At 60.1% G+C, this 14,563-nt stretch overlaps 1 protein-coding gene across 1 annotated transcript; it reads left to right on the top strand.

Annotated features, from left to right (window-relative positions):
* Positions 1 to 1,809: 1,809 nt before the first annotated feature.
* On the top strand, positions 1,810 to 14,213 carry SH2D5 (SH2 domain containing 5). Its single transcript, XM_030912733.1, has 10 exons — positions 1,810 to 1,858; positions 5,882 to 6,010; positions 6,364 to 6,444; positions 6,891 to 6,965; positions 7,895 to 8,041; positions 9,299 to 9,550; positions 9,695 to 9,863; positions 10,196 to 10,304; positions 11,015 to 11,174; positions 11,937 to 14,213. The coding sequence occupies exons 2-10, from the start codon at positions 5,924 to 5,926 to the stop codon at positions 12,138 to 12,140; spliced, it is 1,284 nt and encodes a 427-aa protein (XP_030768593.1). The 5' UTR covers positions 1,810 to 1,858; positions 5,882 to 5,923; the 3' UTR covers positions 12,141 to 14,213.
* The last annotated feature ends 350 nt before the right edge of the window (positions 14,214 to 14,563 follow it).

Below are 14,563 nucleotides of genomic sequence, written 5' to 3'. Positions count from 1 at the left end.
TTAAAATTTATGCGTTTTTCTCCCTCCCGCCCCACTCAAGAAAGCTAGGAATTAACCCTTTATTCTTTGTGAACTCCGAGTTTAATAAGCTGGATTTGCAGAGAATAGGAGCGACTTGTAAACCATCTTGGTTCTTCTTGTCACTGGACTCAAGGCTGGCAGATGGCTGTGGTGAAGTGTTGCCCAGAGCACTTGACATATAGAAGTCAAGAGAACCCTTGCTTCAGCCCTGGGCAATATAGTGAGACCTCGTCTCTACTAAAAAACAAACAAAAAAATTAGCTGGGCGTGGTGGCATGCACCCGTAGTCCCAGCTGCTCGCTGCTCGGTGGCTGAGGCAGGAGGATCGCTTGAACCTGAGAGATGGAGGAGTGAGCAGTGATCATGATCGCGCCACTGCACTCCAGCCTGCGCGAGGGAGTCAGACCCTGTCCTAAACTTTACCTTGCTGTACTGTCACATACAAAAGAAAATCAAGAATAAAAGTAAGGTCTAATATCAGCTAGTATTTATTGGGTGCCTCACTTCCTGTGGATCAGGCACTGCGCTACGCACTTTCCTCGTTTGAATGCTCACGTGGCTGTGAGTCAGGCGTTAGTAACGCTCCTTTCCATACGAGGCGCTCACAGATGAAAGTGATGAAGGCGTTTGCCCAAGGCCTCACGTTCGTAAGAGGAAGCGCCCAGATTTGGGGCCACGCCTCATTGCTGCCTCTGGGTTTCCAGATCCCCTGGGGAGGAATGGCCAGCATGGCCTCTTGGCGCAAACCCGCCTCCTCTGGAACTCCAGGGACCCTCAGGCCCTCTGCGCTGTTCCCGCCTGTCAGGGTGCCCCGCTCCCGGGCTGCAGTCTTTGCCCCCGCCCCACGGGCCCTGAGCCCCTGTGTCCTGATTTCTCTGTGGTGTGGTGCATGGGCAGGTTCCGGGGGGGTTTCTGCAAATGTCAAGTTTGATACACAGCAGCCTTGGCTCGTCGCCCGGTCTCCTGGGACGTTAGCGCTCCCCGTCCCGGTGCCGTGGCTGCAGCTGCTCGCCCGATTCCCCACCTAAAGGGCCCGAAGGACGGGGCCACGGCCCGTGTGCGGTGAGCAACGTTCCTTCCCAGACTTCTCGGTGCTGGGCCCCAGGCCTAGGCAGGATCGGTCAGTTCCCTGCTGAGAACGTCCAGGCGGGAAGAAAGTGAGGAGGAAGAGGATGCGCAACGACCCTCCACCCACAAAGGCCGGGCCCGAACCACCCCTCCCTGAGCGCCTCCACTGAGCCAGGCTCGGTCCTACACAATGGGGACGGAGACACTCCGGTCCAGTGTCACTTGTCCTCGAGTAAGAGGAGAGGGATGACAGGCGAGCAAGGGAGTGACAAGGGCTCTGCAGAGTGAAGCGGTGGTCATGGAAGGCTTCCCGGAGGAGGCGGTGCGGTAGCCGCGGCTCCGAAGACGCGGCTCGGAAGACGCGGAGGAACCAGCCAGAGAGGGGAGGGGCAAAGACTCTTCAGGAGGAGGGACCCGTGAGTGAGGCACGGGGGATTCAGCGCCCCCAGTCCGGGAGGAGGTGCCTTCGGAGCTCGGGGCCAGCCTCTACCGGCCTTCCAGGCGGAGGGCCGGGCGTGGGCGGTGCCAGGGCCCCTCGCGGCCGCTGATTGGGCGGCGCGGCGGAGAGGAGCGGCTCCGCGGGCGCCGATTGGTGAGTGAGGGGAGTCACCGCCGCCAGGTGATCTGGGGGGTCGGTTCCCGCGGCCACGTGTGGGGGCGCGGGGACGGGGGCGGGGGCGGCGGAGGGCTGGCACCCGAGCGCGGGGCGGCGGCGGCGGAAGACGCTGGGGTCGCGGGCCGGAGCGGCGGGGACCGGACTCGAGAGGCGGTGAGTAAGCGCCGGGAGCCCGGCCGGGGCGGGGGGCTTGGTACGCGGACGCGGACGCGGGAAGGTCTGGGGAGTGAGGGGCGCCGGTCACTCGCTCGGTCATCTGCCCTCCCTGCCACCGTAAGCCTCCTCCGTGCCCTGGAGTAGAGCCCAGCCCGCTCCTGGGTCCGGGGACTCTGCCGGGGCCCCTGGTCGTCCTCCGCAGCGCCCCGAGCGAGGTAGCGACAGCGGCACCGGCAGCCCACTCTGGAGCGCTTCGCACCCCCGCGCCCGCCCCTCAGGGGCCTCGGTGCACCCACCCCTGGAACAGCACTTCCCGCTCCCGTGTCTCCTTTTTCCAGAGGCCGTGAAGCAGCACCCCCAGCACACGCACGCACCTCGCCTTCTCCTCACCCCGCTGTTCTCTTCTCATTACTTTACCCCCATGCCGCCTCCACCACCCCAGCTGGGTGCCCCTAGAGGGCGGGGACCTTCGTCCACTGGCGGCGGGGCCTAACACACAGTCAGCCTCGGAAACATTCCAAGAAGGACCAGAGCTACGAGCACCCCAACAGGTAGTGCTGGGGGATTCCCACCCTACAGCTGAGGACCTGGAGGCTGAGAGCTTAAGTGACTTGCCCAAGGTCACGCCAGCCAACCACGTTAGACCCCACAATCCAGGTTCTTGACCCCTGGCTGGGTGGCCTTGGGTTTCCCCGACCCTGTGGACCAGGACAGGTGGGCGCTTGTTGGGGCAGTGGGAGGAGACCCTCTGGCCAGAAGGCAGCACCTAGTTCCCTAGCCGGCGGCTTCCTTGCCTCTCCTCCTCCTGGACTGGCGGGGACCCCCACCAAACTCCAGCAGTGGACACCCTGCTTATCTGTGGGAGGGGAGTCCGAGCAGAAAGACACCGCCATGGCCTGAGGAAACAGCACGAGACATGGATTTGCTTCCCTGCTCTCTCACTTAAGCTGTGTGACCATGGCCAAGTGACTTCACTCCTCTGAGCCACCCTTTGCTGACCCAGGGTCTGCGGGCTGGTGGTCTCCCCAACTCAGCTATGGTGCAGTGCCCCAGAGGGCTTCTGCGCCTGGCCCATGAGGCAGGTCAGCCCATCCAGTCTCCTGCCTCTGAGCAGGGCCACCTGGAAAACCAGAGGACAGCCCCAGCCTCATTCCAAGTGTGTCCCCTTCGGAAGGTACTGGCCCAGCCAGACTGCAGTGGAAAGCCTGGGAAAAGCAGATCTGCCCCCAGAGAGACAAGTGGGTGTTTTGTGCCTGGAATGGGTAAGGTTTCCAGGGTTAGAGTGAGTCCCGTGCCCTCCCTGGTTCCCCGGGAGCCCCCCACCCCAACTCCAGGCCTGGGCTGAATGCACTGTGCTCCTCAGGCTTAGGAAGGAGGGAGGAACTTCCAGTTTCCAAGGAGGCTAAGGACCAGGGAGATAGGGAAAGGATCAGGTGATGGTGGGTGGGGTGGGGCCACTAAGAGGGCCAGTGGGTGGCCTCCGCACCCCCACAGCTGGGATACTGGGGACACCGAAAGCTGAGCTTTGGGTGTGGAGGGAGGGGCTACAGTAGCCCTGGACACAGCTGTGTGTACGTGTGAGTGTGAGATGCCCACGTGGCTCCTCCCCATCTCTTGGTGCCTGAGGGCCTGTGTCCGCCAGGACAGGACGAGAAACGTACCCTTCCCCTCTCCTCCCCATAGCTCTCCTTTGTCTCCTTTGCTTTGTCTTTCTCGCCCTTCTCTGTTCCTGCCTCTGTCCCTGGCCACCCCCCAATCCTCCGTACCTTCCCTCTCCTTTTCTCCGCATTGTCTTGTCTTTGCCTCCTCCCTCCCCACTGCCTGCCATCCTGGCCTATCCTGGCCCCAGGATGTGACTATGAAGTTGAAAGGTGGCTTCACTGGAAGCCCCCCGCCCTGCCACCTCCTTACCTGGAAATGATGTCACTGGAAGCCCCCCGCCCTGCCACCTCCTTACCTGGAAATGATGTCACTGGAAGCCCCCCGCCCCGCCACCTCCTTACCTGGAAATGATGTCACATGGCTTTAGTGCCAGTTGCACATCTAACTTTGCTTTATTTAAACATAAAAGGTATAGTAGGTAAAGGATATGACATGAAAATGATCAGGGTGCAATAGCCCAGAAAAGCAGGAGGGCAGCCAGGGTAGGAGGGGGCGCCAGGAAGACTCCAGGGGACGGTACAGTTGCAGCGTTTTTTTTCCTGGCTCCTGGCTGCTCACTGAAAGTGGATAGGTGCAGGCACCTCCACCCTGGCCTGAGCTTGGGGTTAAAGGTCATGGGCGGGCAGAAACAGGGTCCCTTCCTGGGCTCTTGGTGCTAACAGAGTCAGTTCCAAAGCACCCCAGCCCTCCTCCTTGAGCGAGAGCACACCCCAGACCCGTCCTTGCTGCCCAGGGCTCTGTTGGATACCTGCTCTCTGTGGTGGGAATCTGAGCCCCCAGGTAGGCCTCCCCTGCCTGGCCCTCCCACCCTGGGTGGGCGCCTGTCAGGGTGGCCAAGGACAAGGAGGAAAGCGGAAGTGGTCAGACCCCGCTGTCCTCCCAAGCTCCCTCCTAAGCAGCAGGCTTTGTTGAGCTTTGGATCCAAGCCTGGCTGATGTCGGGCTGGGCGCCTGCTCCTCCATTCTTGTCCCCATCTCCTTCTCACATGATCCCAGGTTTGCAGATGAGGAAGGGGAGGCTCAGAGGGTTGAGGCAGCTGGCCGAAAGTCACACAGGATTTGGACCCAGGACTCTGATCCCAAGTCAGTGATGACAAGCAGGCTGGTGAGAGAAGCCAGCCAGGATGGGACACAGAGGTGGCTTTCTCATTGGTCCCAGCAGAGACCGAGGGAGCTGAGTCCTGGGGGACCTCGCCAGAGGCATTCAGCCGTTCTTTCTTGGAATCATGGGGCTATGATGTGTTAATTCCACATTAATTGAGCACCAGCTGTGTCCTGGGCTCCCATGGGAAATAGTGTGCTCCCTGCCCTTGAGGACAGTCGCCTAAGGGGGGGTCCACTCCTCTTCCACGACTGGATGTGGGAGAGGGGTCCCAGGAAAGACCAGAGCCTGGCTGGGCCGGGCAGTTCCGGGGGGGGTGGTCCTTAGCCCCCAGGGCAGTTGTCCTCCTTCCCCACATCCTGTCTGCGTCAGCGCACTGTCTGGCTGAGTTCTGGTTTTCATGATCTGCAAGGGACTGGGGGATTCAGGAAGGGGCTGGGGTCCGTTTGGGCTGAGTGAGGCATGGTCTCCTGCAGCAGGTCCCTGGCCTCATCAGCTCTGGCCATCCAGCTTGTAGCCACCTTCATGAACTACAGAGCTCCTGCCCTAGAACCTGCTATAGCTCCCACTACCTACAGGGTGGGGTCTGAATTCCCGAGCCTGGCATCTAAGGCTGATCCCAAACTGGATCCAGCCTGCTGTTCTGGTCTTGCCGAGGTCGGCCTGCGGGCCCCGCTGCCTGCCTGCCTTTGTGTCTTTGCAGTCTGTTTCTGCTGCTGTCACTGCCTTTCTCTTTGATGGCGCCCTCTCAGGTGGCCCTCCCTTCCCTCGGGCACTTCGTGAAAGCTGGTTACAGGTCTGTCCCTTGACTTCCACCCCCTGGGGGAGGCCCCAGCCCGGAGCACCACAATCCTCAGAGCTTGCTGAGTGAATGAGTGAGTGACCCTGGGCATGTACCGCCACACCCTTCAGATCTTGAACCAAACCTCCCCTCCTCAGTGAGGGCTTCCCGGCAACAATCAGCCCTGCCTCTAAGCTGACGTTTCCTATTCTCCTCCTCGCTCCATCCGCATCTCACGTGTGATCTATCTTACTATTTAGTTCAATGTCTTTCCCCCCAGCAACAATGTAAGCTCCTTGAGGGCAGTCAGAGATGTCATCATTTTCTTTGGGGCTGGCTCCCCAGTGCCCAGGGCATTGCCCAGCATTGCTGCACACATAGCAGCTGCTTAGGAAGCCAGTGAATGAATGGCCTGTCAGGGGCACTCTGTGGCTTGCCTGTCTCGAAAGCAGCCCTTCTCCCTCTGCCCTTTGCAGCCTCCCCTCCCGTGGAGCTAGAAGCCAGGCACCCCGAGGGCCATGCAGAAGGCAGGGGCTGGGGGCCGCAGGGCCTCTGACTGCGGGCTGGCCCCTCACCGGCCCAGGTGCATCACCAAGTTTGCCCAGGTGGGTGGGGACGCCCTGTCCAGGTGTGCTCTGGTGGGTGGCCCTCAGGTAGCAGGCGCTGGTGGTTGGGAAGTGCTGTGGGTCTAGGACCTATTTCTACCTCTCTCTTCCTTGACTTGGGCTGGGGAGTGTGTGTGTGCCCTGATGAGGGACTGGGACTTCGGAGAGCTTCAGTGACCTGACCAAGGTCACCTGCCGGGAAAGCAGCAGAGCCTGGGCTCCGAGAATCGAGCTCTGTCTGTCCACAGCCTGCCTGGCAGAGCAGATGTGTGTTTGGGGGGAATTTGGAGGATGGGGTTAGGAGCCATGGACCTGACTCCCTGACGTACTCCCTTCGCCCCACCGCCGAGCAGTACGTGGGCTCCTTCCCTGTGGACGACCTGGACACCCAGGAGAGCGTGTGGCTGGTGCAGCAGCAGCTGTGGGCGCTGAAGGTGGGTAGCCTGGGAGGGCACTTCCCTAATGAAAGTCACAGCCTTGAAGACCAGATAAACCCCGAGACCAGATCCACCCTCCCCACAGTTAGAGAGGGGCAGGACACAGGCAGTGTTTGTGGTGGGCTGGTCAGGACACACACCCAGGCTTCAGAGGCCCCATCCTTATGCCCTGGGCTACTGCGACCTGGGCCCCACAGCTGGAAACCACAGAGGGAGATGTGGGTGACAGTCATAGCCTGGCCAGTGGTGGCCCTAGCTCGGGGTCATCTGCCAGGAGCCATCCACACTTCCCCAGCGCCAGGGGGTTCCACCAGCCAGGGCCCCACCCCGTGCCAGGGGTGGTGGTGTGGGCTAACCAGCCTTTGGTGGATGGTACTGAGGCTGGGCAAGCCAAGGCAGGGTCTGGGAGGTGGTGCCTTTCCCCACTACTATTTTCCACCCAGGGCTGTCCCCGACGCCGGGCCGTCATCCTGAAATTCAGCCTTCAGGGTCTCAAGATCTACAGCGGGGAGGGTGAGGTAGGAACCCCTGTGGGTGCAGGTGAGGACTGGATGGGTACAGGTGTCTCCAGCCTCAGGATGCGCTCTCCACCTAGGTCCTGGCTTCAGCTCGGCCCCCTTGCTTCCCCTGGGGTCCCCCTGGCGCACCAGCCTACCTGCTCTGTGCCTTTGGACTTGCACCAAGGGCCGCCTCCTCCCAGGGCTGGCTCGGGCAACAGCTTCCCACCCCTGGGCTTCCAGAATCCCTCCAGGGCCACCTCCCCGCCTGAGCATCAGGATCATCCAGCCCACTGAGGCTCTCGCAGCTTCCCTGCCCCGCCCTGGCTGGTGGGCCATGGGCAGCTTCACCCAGGTGCAGTAGGGCTGCTCCTGGCCACTGCTCCTCCTCCCTGCCCTGCTGCAGGCTCGTCCTCCTGCTGAGCCAGCGTAGGGCGGGTACTAACTGCGCGCCAGACTGCACCTCACAGCTGCGGGCATCAGTCACCTACCACTGAGGCACACCTGGTGTCCCCAGAGCTGGGCATTGCGGGCCTCTGGGGTCAGGTCCTGTGCTACTCACATGAGCTCCCACTGATCCCCAGCAACAGCCCTGTCGAGAGGTGCTGGTATCTCCCTACCTGATGCGTCACCACAGGCGCTCAGAGGACTGCCCTCACCTGCCTGAGTCACACAAATGAGTGGCAGAGCCAGGATTCGCACCCCAGTCACCTGCCTCCAGGGGCCAGGTGTGTCACCCCAGTGCCTGCCGTCACTCCCGTTCTCTGGGCCCCGGCAGGCCGAGCATCACATGGGGGTGGTGATCTTGAGCCCAGGGCCCATGTGAAGGATGAGAGCTTGAGACCGGGCGGGATGGAAGGAGGGAGGGTTTCTTCACCCCTGCAGGCTGGCGAGCAGGGGTGGGGCTGCCCGGTGGGTCTGATGGGGGCCTCACGCTGCTGCCTTGCCAGGTGCTTCTGATGGCGCATGCCCTGAGGCGCATCCTCTACTCCACCTGGTGCCCTGCCGACTGCCAGTTTGCCTTCGTGGCTCGAAACCCACGGAGCCCAGCCAGCAAGCTCTTCTGCCACCTCTTTGTGGGCAGCCAGCCAGGAGAGGTATCTGGGGCTCGAGGCAGGGGACCACCATGGAGGCCAGAGGGACTGTGTGCTGGGCATCAGGGCAGGTTCCTTGAGGGCTTTGTCAGGGCGGCCTGATCCCCCTCCAGGCATGCACCCCTTGCCTCTTTCTGTGGCTCTTTCCACTGAGGATACCACAAAGCAAGTCAGTGGCCTCAGCATTCCCTAGGGCCCGGGGCGGGAACCTGGCCACGTGCTTAGAGAGTGGAGAGTCACAGCACTAGGCCTTCGCTCATGCCATTCTGTCTGGCATCCCCCTCCCCTTCTCATCCTGGCACATTCCACTCACTCTTCAGGGCTCAGCCCACATGTCTGAACCCCGCCTTGACTCCTCCGGATGGCCCCTCTCTCTGGGGTCCTGTGACATGAACCGCACGCTACCATCGTCTGTCCTAATTACAGGCACTTGAGTTCTTTGAGAGTAGAGTCTGGGTCCAGGTCTTGAGACAGTGCTTGGCCCAGAGCAGTCGGGGTGGGCAGGTGGATCAGAAAGTCAAAGCCAGGCTGGCTGTCGTGAACAACAGAGCCTCAGCAGCTAGGCGTTTGGCAGACAGGCTCTGAGTTTGGTTCTGGCCAGCAACCATTTGCTGTCATCCTGTATATCCAGGCCCTGTGCTGGATACTGGGGTGACAGGTGGCTGAGTCATGGTCCTTGATCTGATGCTCACGGGTCTGACACGTTGGGTCTGGATGGTGTGCGTGGTGGGTGGGATGCGCTGCTCCCAAAAAGCACTGGGCCTGTGCTGGGAATTTCCTGTGCTCCATTTCACTGACTCCTCAAAGGGGCACAGGGAGGTGGGAAACCGAGGCACAGAGAGGTGCCATGCTCTACCCAGGGTCCCACAGCCGCTCCTATGTGACAGAGCCAGGATTGGAACCCAAGTTCTGACTTCAGGGCCTGGGCTCTTGGCCCTTCCTGGAAGAGGGTGCTGACGTGGCGTGCAGGGCGGGGGTGGTAAGCCTGGGGGCAGGAGTGCGTGAGCTCATGCTTCCATTCTCTGCTCCATGCGTGATACCTGGACCACAGAAGGTCCTCAGTGTTTGTTAAATAAATAAGGAAGCTGGTAAGGAAGCCTGCATGGTGGTGAGGTTTTGAAGGGTAAGTAGGAACTTTCCCAGGAAGAATGGGAAGAGCCTCCGAAGCCAAGGGGCTGCATGCACCCACGGTGGGTGGGCTGAGGCCCAGGGAGACGGAGACCTCCTCCAACTGAGCCCACCTCTCTCCCTCCCTCCCAGGTCCAGATCCTGCACCTGCTCCTGTGCCGCTCTTTCCAGCTGGCTTACCTCTTGCAGCACCCTGAGGAGCGGGCACTGCCAGAGCCCTGCCCAGGACCCACAGGGGAGGTGCCCCTAAAGTCACTGTCCAGCTCTGGGGGCCCCCCTGGGGGCCTGGTGCGGGAGCCCTTCGGCCGTGATCAACTCTCTCAGAACGTCCATGCATTGGTCTCCTTCCGGCGGCTGCCAGCAGAGGGGCTGGTGGGCAGTGGGGTACGCAGCACCCCAGCCAAGGAGTGGGCAGTAGACAAGGGAACTGGGTATGGGTTTGGGGCCATGTCGGGGGCAGGTGCTTCACTTGGCCTGACATGGCTGGACCTGAGTCTGCCTGCCTGGGGGCCCCTCTTGGTGCCCTAGAAGGAGCTGCCAGAGTCGGAAGGCCGCGCCCGCCATGCCCGCCTGGGGAATCCCTACTGCTCGCCCACGCTGGTGCGCAAGAAGGCCATTCGCAGCAAGGTGATCCGCTCGGGGGCCTACCGCGGCTGCACCTACGAGACCCAGCTGCAGCTGTCGGCTCGGGAGGCCTGTGAGTGGTGGGAGCATGCCTGCCCTGTGTGTACCTGGGACACGTGCCTGTGCGTTCCTGGACCAGCCAGAGGTGGGCGTGAGTGCCCATTCCTGCAAGGCTGTGGCCACACCTCCAAGTGATGCCTGTGCATTGTGTGTGTTTGCCTGCATCCGGGTCCGTGCACAGGGGACTGCGTATAGCTGCATATGGACCAAAACTGGCGGGTGGAAGGCCTGTGTGCGGATGTGTCTGCTGAGCAGGGCAGAGAGGTGATGGGTGATGAGGCCTGCAGCTGTAGGGAATGGGAGGGCTTGGTCACTCTCCTCCTGACTCCTGGATGGTCTCCACAGTTCCTACCGCATGGGAGGCATGGCCCCGGGGTCCTGGTGGCCACTTGTGCCTGGTGGAGAGCGAGGGCAGCCTGACGGAGAACATCTGGGCCTTTGCTGGCATCTCCAGGTAGGAAAGGCCTGGCCTGGCCCAATGCCCAGTCCCTTGGAGTGGGCAGAGAAATACGGGCTTCCCAGGCTCCTGAGGTACACACTCCTGTGCACGGGCAGAGCGCTGCCAGCCTTGGTGACCTCAGGCCTGGGACTTCACCACCCTGGGCCTCCATTTTCTCTAATGTAAAATGGGGTTAATGAAAGGAGCTTCATCTTAAGGCTGTGGAGAGGATCAAATGAGGTAATTCGGGTAGAGCCCTCAGCACCTGGCCTGCACAGGGCGAGGCCCCTAAGTGTCAGCTCTTTAAGCCTCTTTCCTGAGAAAGTCTTGACGTTGCCAACAATTACAGACCCTGGAGAAACCTAAGCTTCTAAAAACTTCTTTCTGTTGAGCCTGACTCTGAGTCAGGCCCCATGTTGGGTTTTTGCTGGGTTTTTTTTTGTTTTTAAATTTCACTTTAGAGACAGGGTCTCATTCTGTCACCTGGGCTGAAGTGCAGTAGCATGGTCATGGCTCACTGCAGCCTTGAACTCCTGGGCTCATGGGATCCTCCTGCCTGGGCCTCCCAAAGTGCTGGGATTACAGGCATAAGCCACCAAGCCCAGGCAATGCACAGTGTGTTTAAGGGCATTTAATCCGCAGGCTGCCTCGATGCTGCTGGGGTTGTCATGACCATTGCCCAGGAGAGCAGTCCAGCCTTTACCCTCTCCCCTCTGTGCCCCTAGGCCCTGTGCCCTGGCCCTGTTGCGGAGAGACGTGCTTGGGGCCTTCCTGCTGTGGCCTGAGCTGGGTGCCAGCGGCCAGTGGTGTCTGTCTGTGCACACACAGTGCGGCGTGGTGCCCCACCAGGTCTTCCGGAATCACCTGGGCCGCTACTGCCTGGAGGTAAGAGTGCAGCGGCCAGAGGGGCCTGGGCCCCGCCGCATCATTGGCTCTATCCCTGGTCCTTGGTGCCCTCCCTTTTCTAACTGCTGAGGTCCTGAATGCACCTCACTGCCATCCCTGTCTCCCATTGTCTCTCCCTGGTGTCATTCCTTGTCCAATTCCATCCTGCCTCTACTGTCCTGCTCCTTCCTCATTGGCCCTGCTGGCCTGGCCCCCAGCTGGCCCACTTGGCCCCACCTCTGCTGGCTCTGCTCTGCTCTGACCTGAAGGCTCTTGGAGGGGAAGGGAGGTGCCTGGTCACTGAGGGCCCTTCTCTCCAGAGGGGGCTTCGAAGGGTACCTCTAATAAGAGTCTTGAGCTGGGGTCATGTCTAACATTTCTACAGGAATCCTGGCTTTCCCACACCCTAGCCCAAATTAGCAGAGGAGGAAACTGACTCAGCGAGGGCAGGGGCTTGCCTAAGCTCAACAGCCTCTGAGTCTCCAGTGTGACATCTTGTCCTGTCCCCCAGTTTCTAGGGATGGGAGGGGGTGGCGGGGCTTTTCACATGTGTGCCCTTACTTCCAAGCTAAACATCTCAGTCCTACCCAGGCTGGGAAGAGAGAGGGAGTGGTGCTTGGCCTTGCCACGATAGCACATGTGAAGTCTCTGGGCTTCGTCCCCTGCTCTCTAAAATGGGCAGGTTCCTGTGGGAGGAGGTGGCTGGTGCCTGGCATGAGCCCTGGGGAAGGGGACTGGAGCTGAAGGCCCTTCCTCCCCTAGCACCTGCCAGCAGAGTTCCCCAGCCTGGAGGCTCTGGTGGAGAACCACGCGGTTACTGAACGCAGCCTCTTCTGTCCCCTCGACATGGGCCGCCTGAACCCTACCTACGAGGAGCAGGACTGTGGGCCCCCGGGCAGGCTGCCCCGGACTCTCCGGCCCCTCAGCCATGCCAAGTCCGAGGCAGAGCTGCAGGGCCTGGGCTAAGAGGTAGGGCCCAGGTCCCACAGGCCCCGCCTAATCCCGGCTCCTGGGCCCCAGCAGTGTCTCCGCCCTTCCTGCACCCCTCTGGTCGCCAGTTCCATCCAGTCACCCTGCCCTTGGAGCAGTCTTCCATCACCTCACTGTCCGTGGGAGGGGAGCCCTGAGGTTGGGTATCGCCAATGGTTTTTCGCAGAACATGTGGGCCACTGAGATTCCAGGAGGGCAGGTGGAGTTGCAGGCTTTAGGTAACCCATTGGGTGGCTTTGGATGACCTGCTGGGTGGCTTCGGATGCTTTGGGACTTCTGGGCTTCCGCTTTACTCCTGGGACAGCAGCTTGTTCACGGCGGAGTTGCGGCCCTCTCCTAAGGAGGCCAGGCCTTGGGGCCCTGACTGGGAGTCTCCAGAAAGCTCATGAGACGAGTGAGGGAGAGGGGTTTGGGGAGGCAAGAGTGAGTTTTCACTCTGGGCAAAGACCTGGAGTGAGCCACTGTGTCTGTGAGAGCAGAGATGACTCTGTGGAGCTTGTGGGCAGGAGGCTGGGGATGACCCCATCTGGGCTGACAGAGCAGGGCTGTTTCTCACATGTATCTGAGAGCGAAGGAGGGGTGGGAAGGTGCAGAGAGGGCAGGAGGGACAGAGAGCTGTACCCAGCGCTCACGCACGGGTGGACTCCTGTGTGCAGAAAGGGATGCCCACAGCAGATAGGACCAAGAATCTCCATGCTATCTCCACTCAAAACCTCAGGGCTGTGACTCCCACTTTCTCCGAAGGGATGCACAGGCTCACCCCTTCTCCCTAGGAATCATCAGGGCACCCCCACCCCCAGCTCATCTCCTTTAGCCATTTGATAGGGAGGGGCCAGCAGTGAGCTGCAGGCTTAGAGGGGTGACCAGGGCTCTCCCCAACTCGACCACATGTGGTTTGGTGGCTGCCTTGGGAGGGAGGCTGTCCAATGTTGACATTCCCCTTAGCATGGCACTGACCATGGCTGTCAGGGGCCACCTTGCCTCACCAGGCCAGCCCCACTGGGAATGGGGTCAGTCACAGCAGAACTGTCGAAAGGTGGACCTGATGTGGGCCCTGCCAGGGGCACTTGGCCTCAGTGGGCCATGGGAGACCCAGGGAAGCGACTCTAGTGTGAGGCAGTGGTCCTGCCAGGGACCGACAAACCCAGGTAGCCCTCTTTGTAAGCAAACTTGACAAACATGAATCTACTGAACTCAGTTATAGAACAAGTTCATTTTGCATGAACTTCTCTTATTGAAGCAGAAGCCGCGTCATGAGCCTGGGGGCTGCCTCTCCCCGTCTGGGAGTGGGACAGAACTGTTCAGTGCCTTGAAAGTCACAGATTTCTGAGTCTTGGAAGGAAGTGGGCAGCCCCACCAGAGCAGAAAGAAGGGAGGCAAACTTGGGGAGTGAGAAGCCAGCCTCCCAGAGGCCCAGGCCTCGTGTTCCCCACCTCCAACCCTCCAGCGAGGACAGGGGCTTGGCTTGGAACCTGGTAACTTCCTTGCAAGTTAAGTGAGCTATCCTGTCACAAAAGATAGAAGGAACTGCCCTTTGGGACTTCTTTATGTTGAGTGTGAGTGGGAAGCTGGGACTCTGCTTTACAGCCATCTGTGCTGGAGCCATCCCCTTCCTCGACCAACCACTGGTCTCTATGGGAGGCCCCAGCCTCACATTTCCCTGGCAAGGAGAGAGGTTTAGCGATGTCCTGGGCCCAGGATTATAGCCCAGAGATGGGCAGTTAAGGAGACCTGGTCATTGGTCCAGACTTGGGCCAAGGCTCTCCTCTGTGAGGGATGGGTTTTACTGGTGAATTACCTGTATGGAGAAGCTATCAGGGCCATGTTTAGCACACTGAGGGGACCAGTCTCCACCAAGCACTTTAACATCCCTCCAGCCAGCATTGATTGATCTCATGTTACAGAGAGGGCAAGGTTTTGGGCACCTGTTTGCAGACTCCATGTCTTAATCAGAGACCACAGTTTTCTCTTTGTTCCAATCAGTGCCACCTCGGTAGCCCCGCTTTCCTTTTTGTGTGGATTTGAAACAAAATAAAATGTGTTGCTTCAGATTAGCTGCTACAGACTTTTCTTTCTTTCGAAAGGTGAGGTTTTTATCCAGTTTCCCTATTTCGTTTTTGCCAAACATTCCTTCAGCTGGTGCTGAATGGTGAACCAGAGGTCCTGTCCTCAACGGCTCAGAAGGAATTGCTCAGGGAGACTCAATCAAATTACGTTCCTCTTCTGCTGTAACTTTCAGTGGATATGTCTATAGGAAAAAGACTCAAGTCCTTCTGCACTGATAACCCGGGCTTGCTTTCTGCTTCTGCAATGTGCCACAGGACCTCCGCACAGCCCAGACCGGCATCCTCCACCTCCTCCCTTCCCTTCACCTTATTAACCACTCAGCCACTATATTT

Source organism: Rhinopithecus roxellana, chromosome 12 (genome assembly GCF_007565055.1).
Source record: "Rhinopithecus roxellana isolate Shanxi Qingling chromosome 12, ASM756505v1, whole genome shotgun sequence".
NCBI classification, from domain to species: domain Eukaryota; kingdom Metazoa; phylum Chordata; class Mammalia; order Primates; family Cercopithecidae; genus Rhinopithecus; species Rhinopithecus roxellana.
Note: the sequence above shows the minus strand (reverse complement) of the source record. Positions and strands in the feature narration are given on the sequence as shown.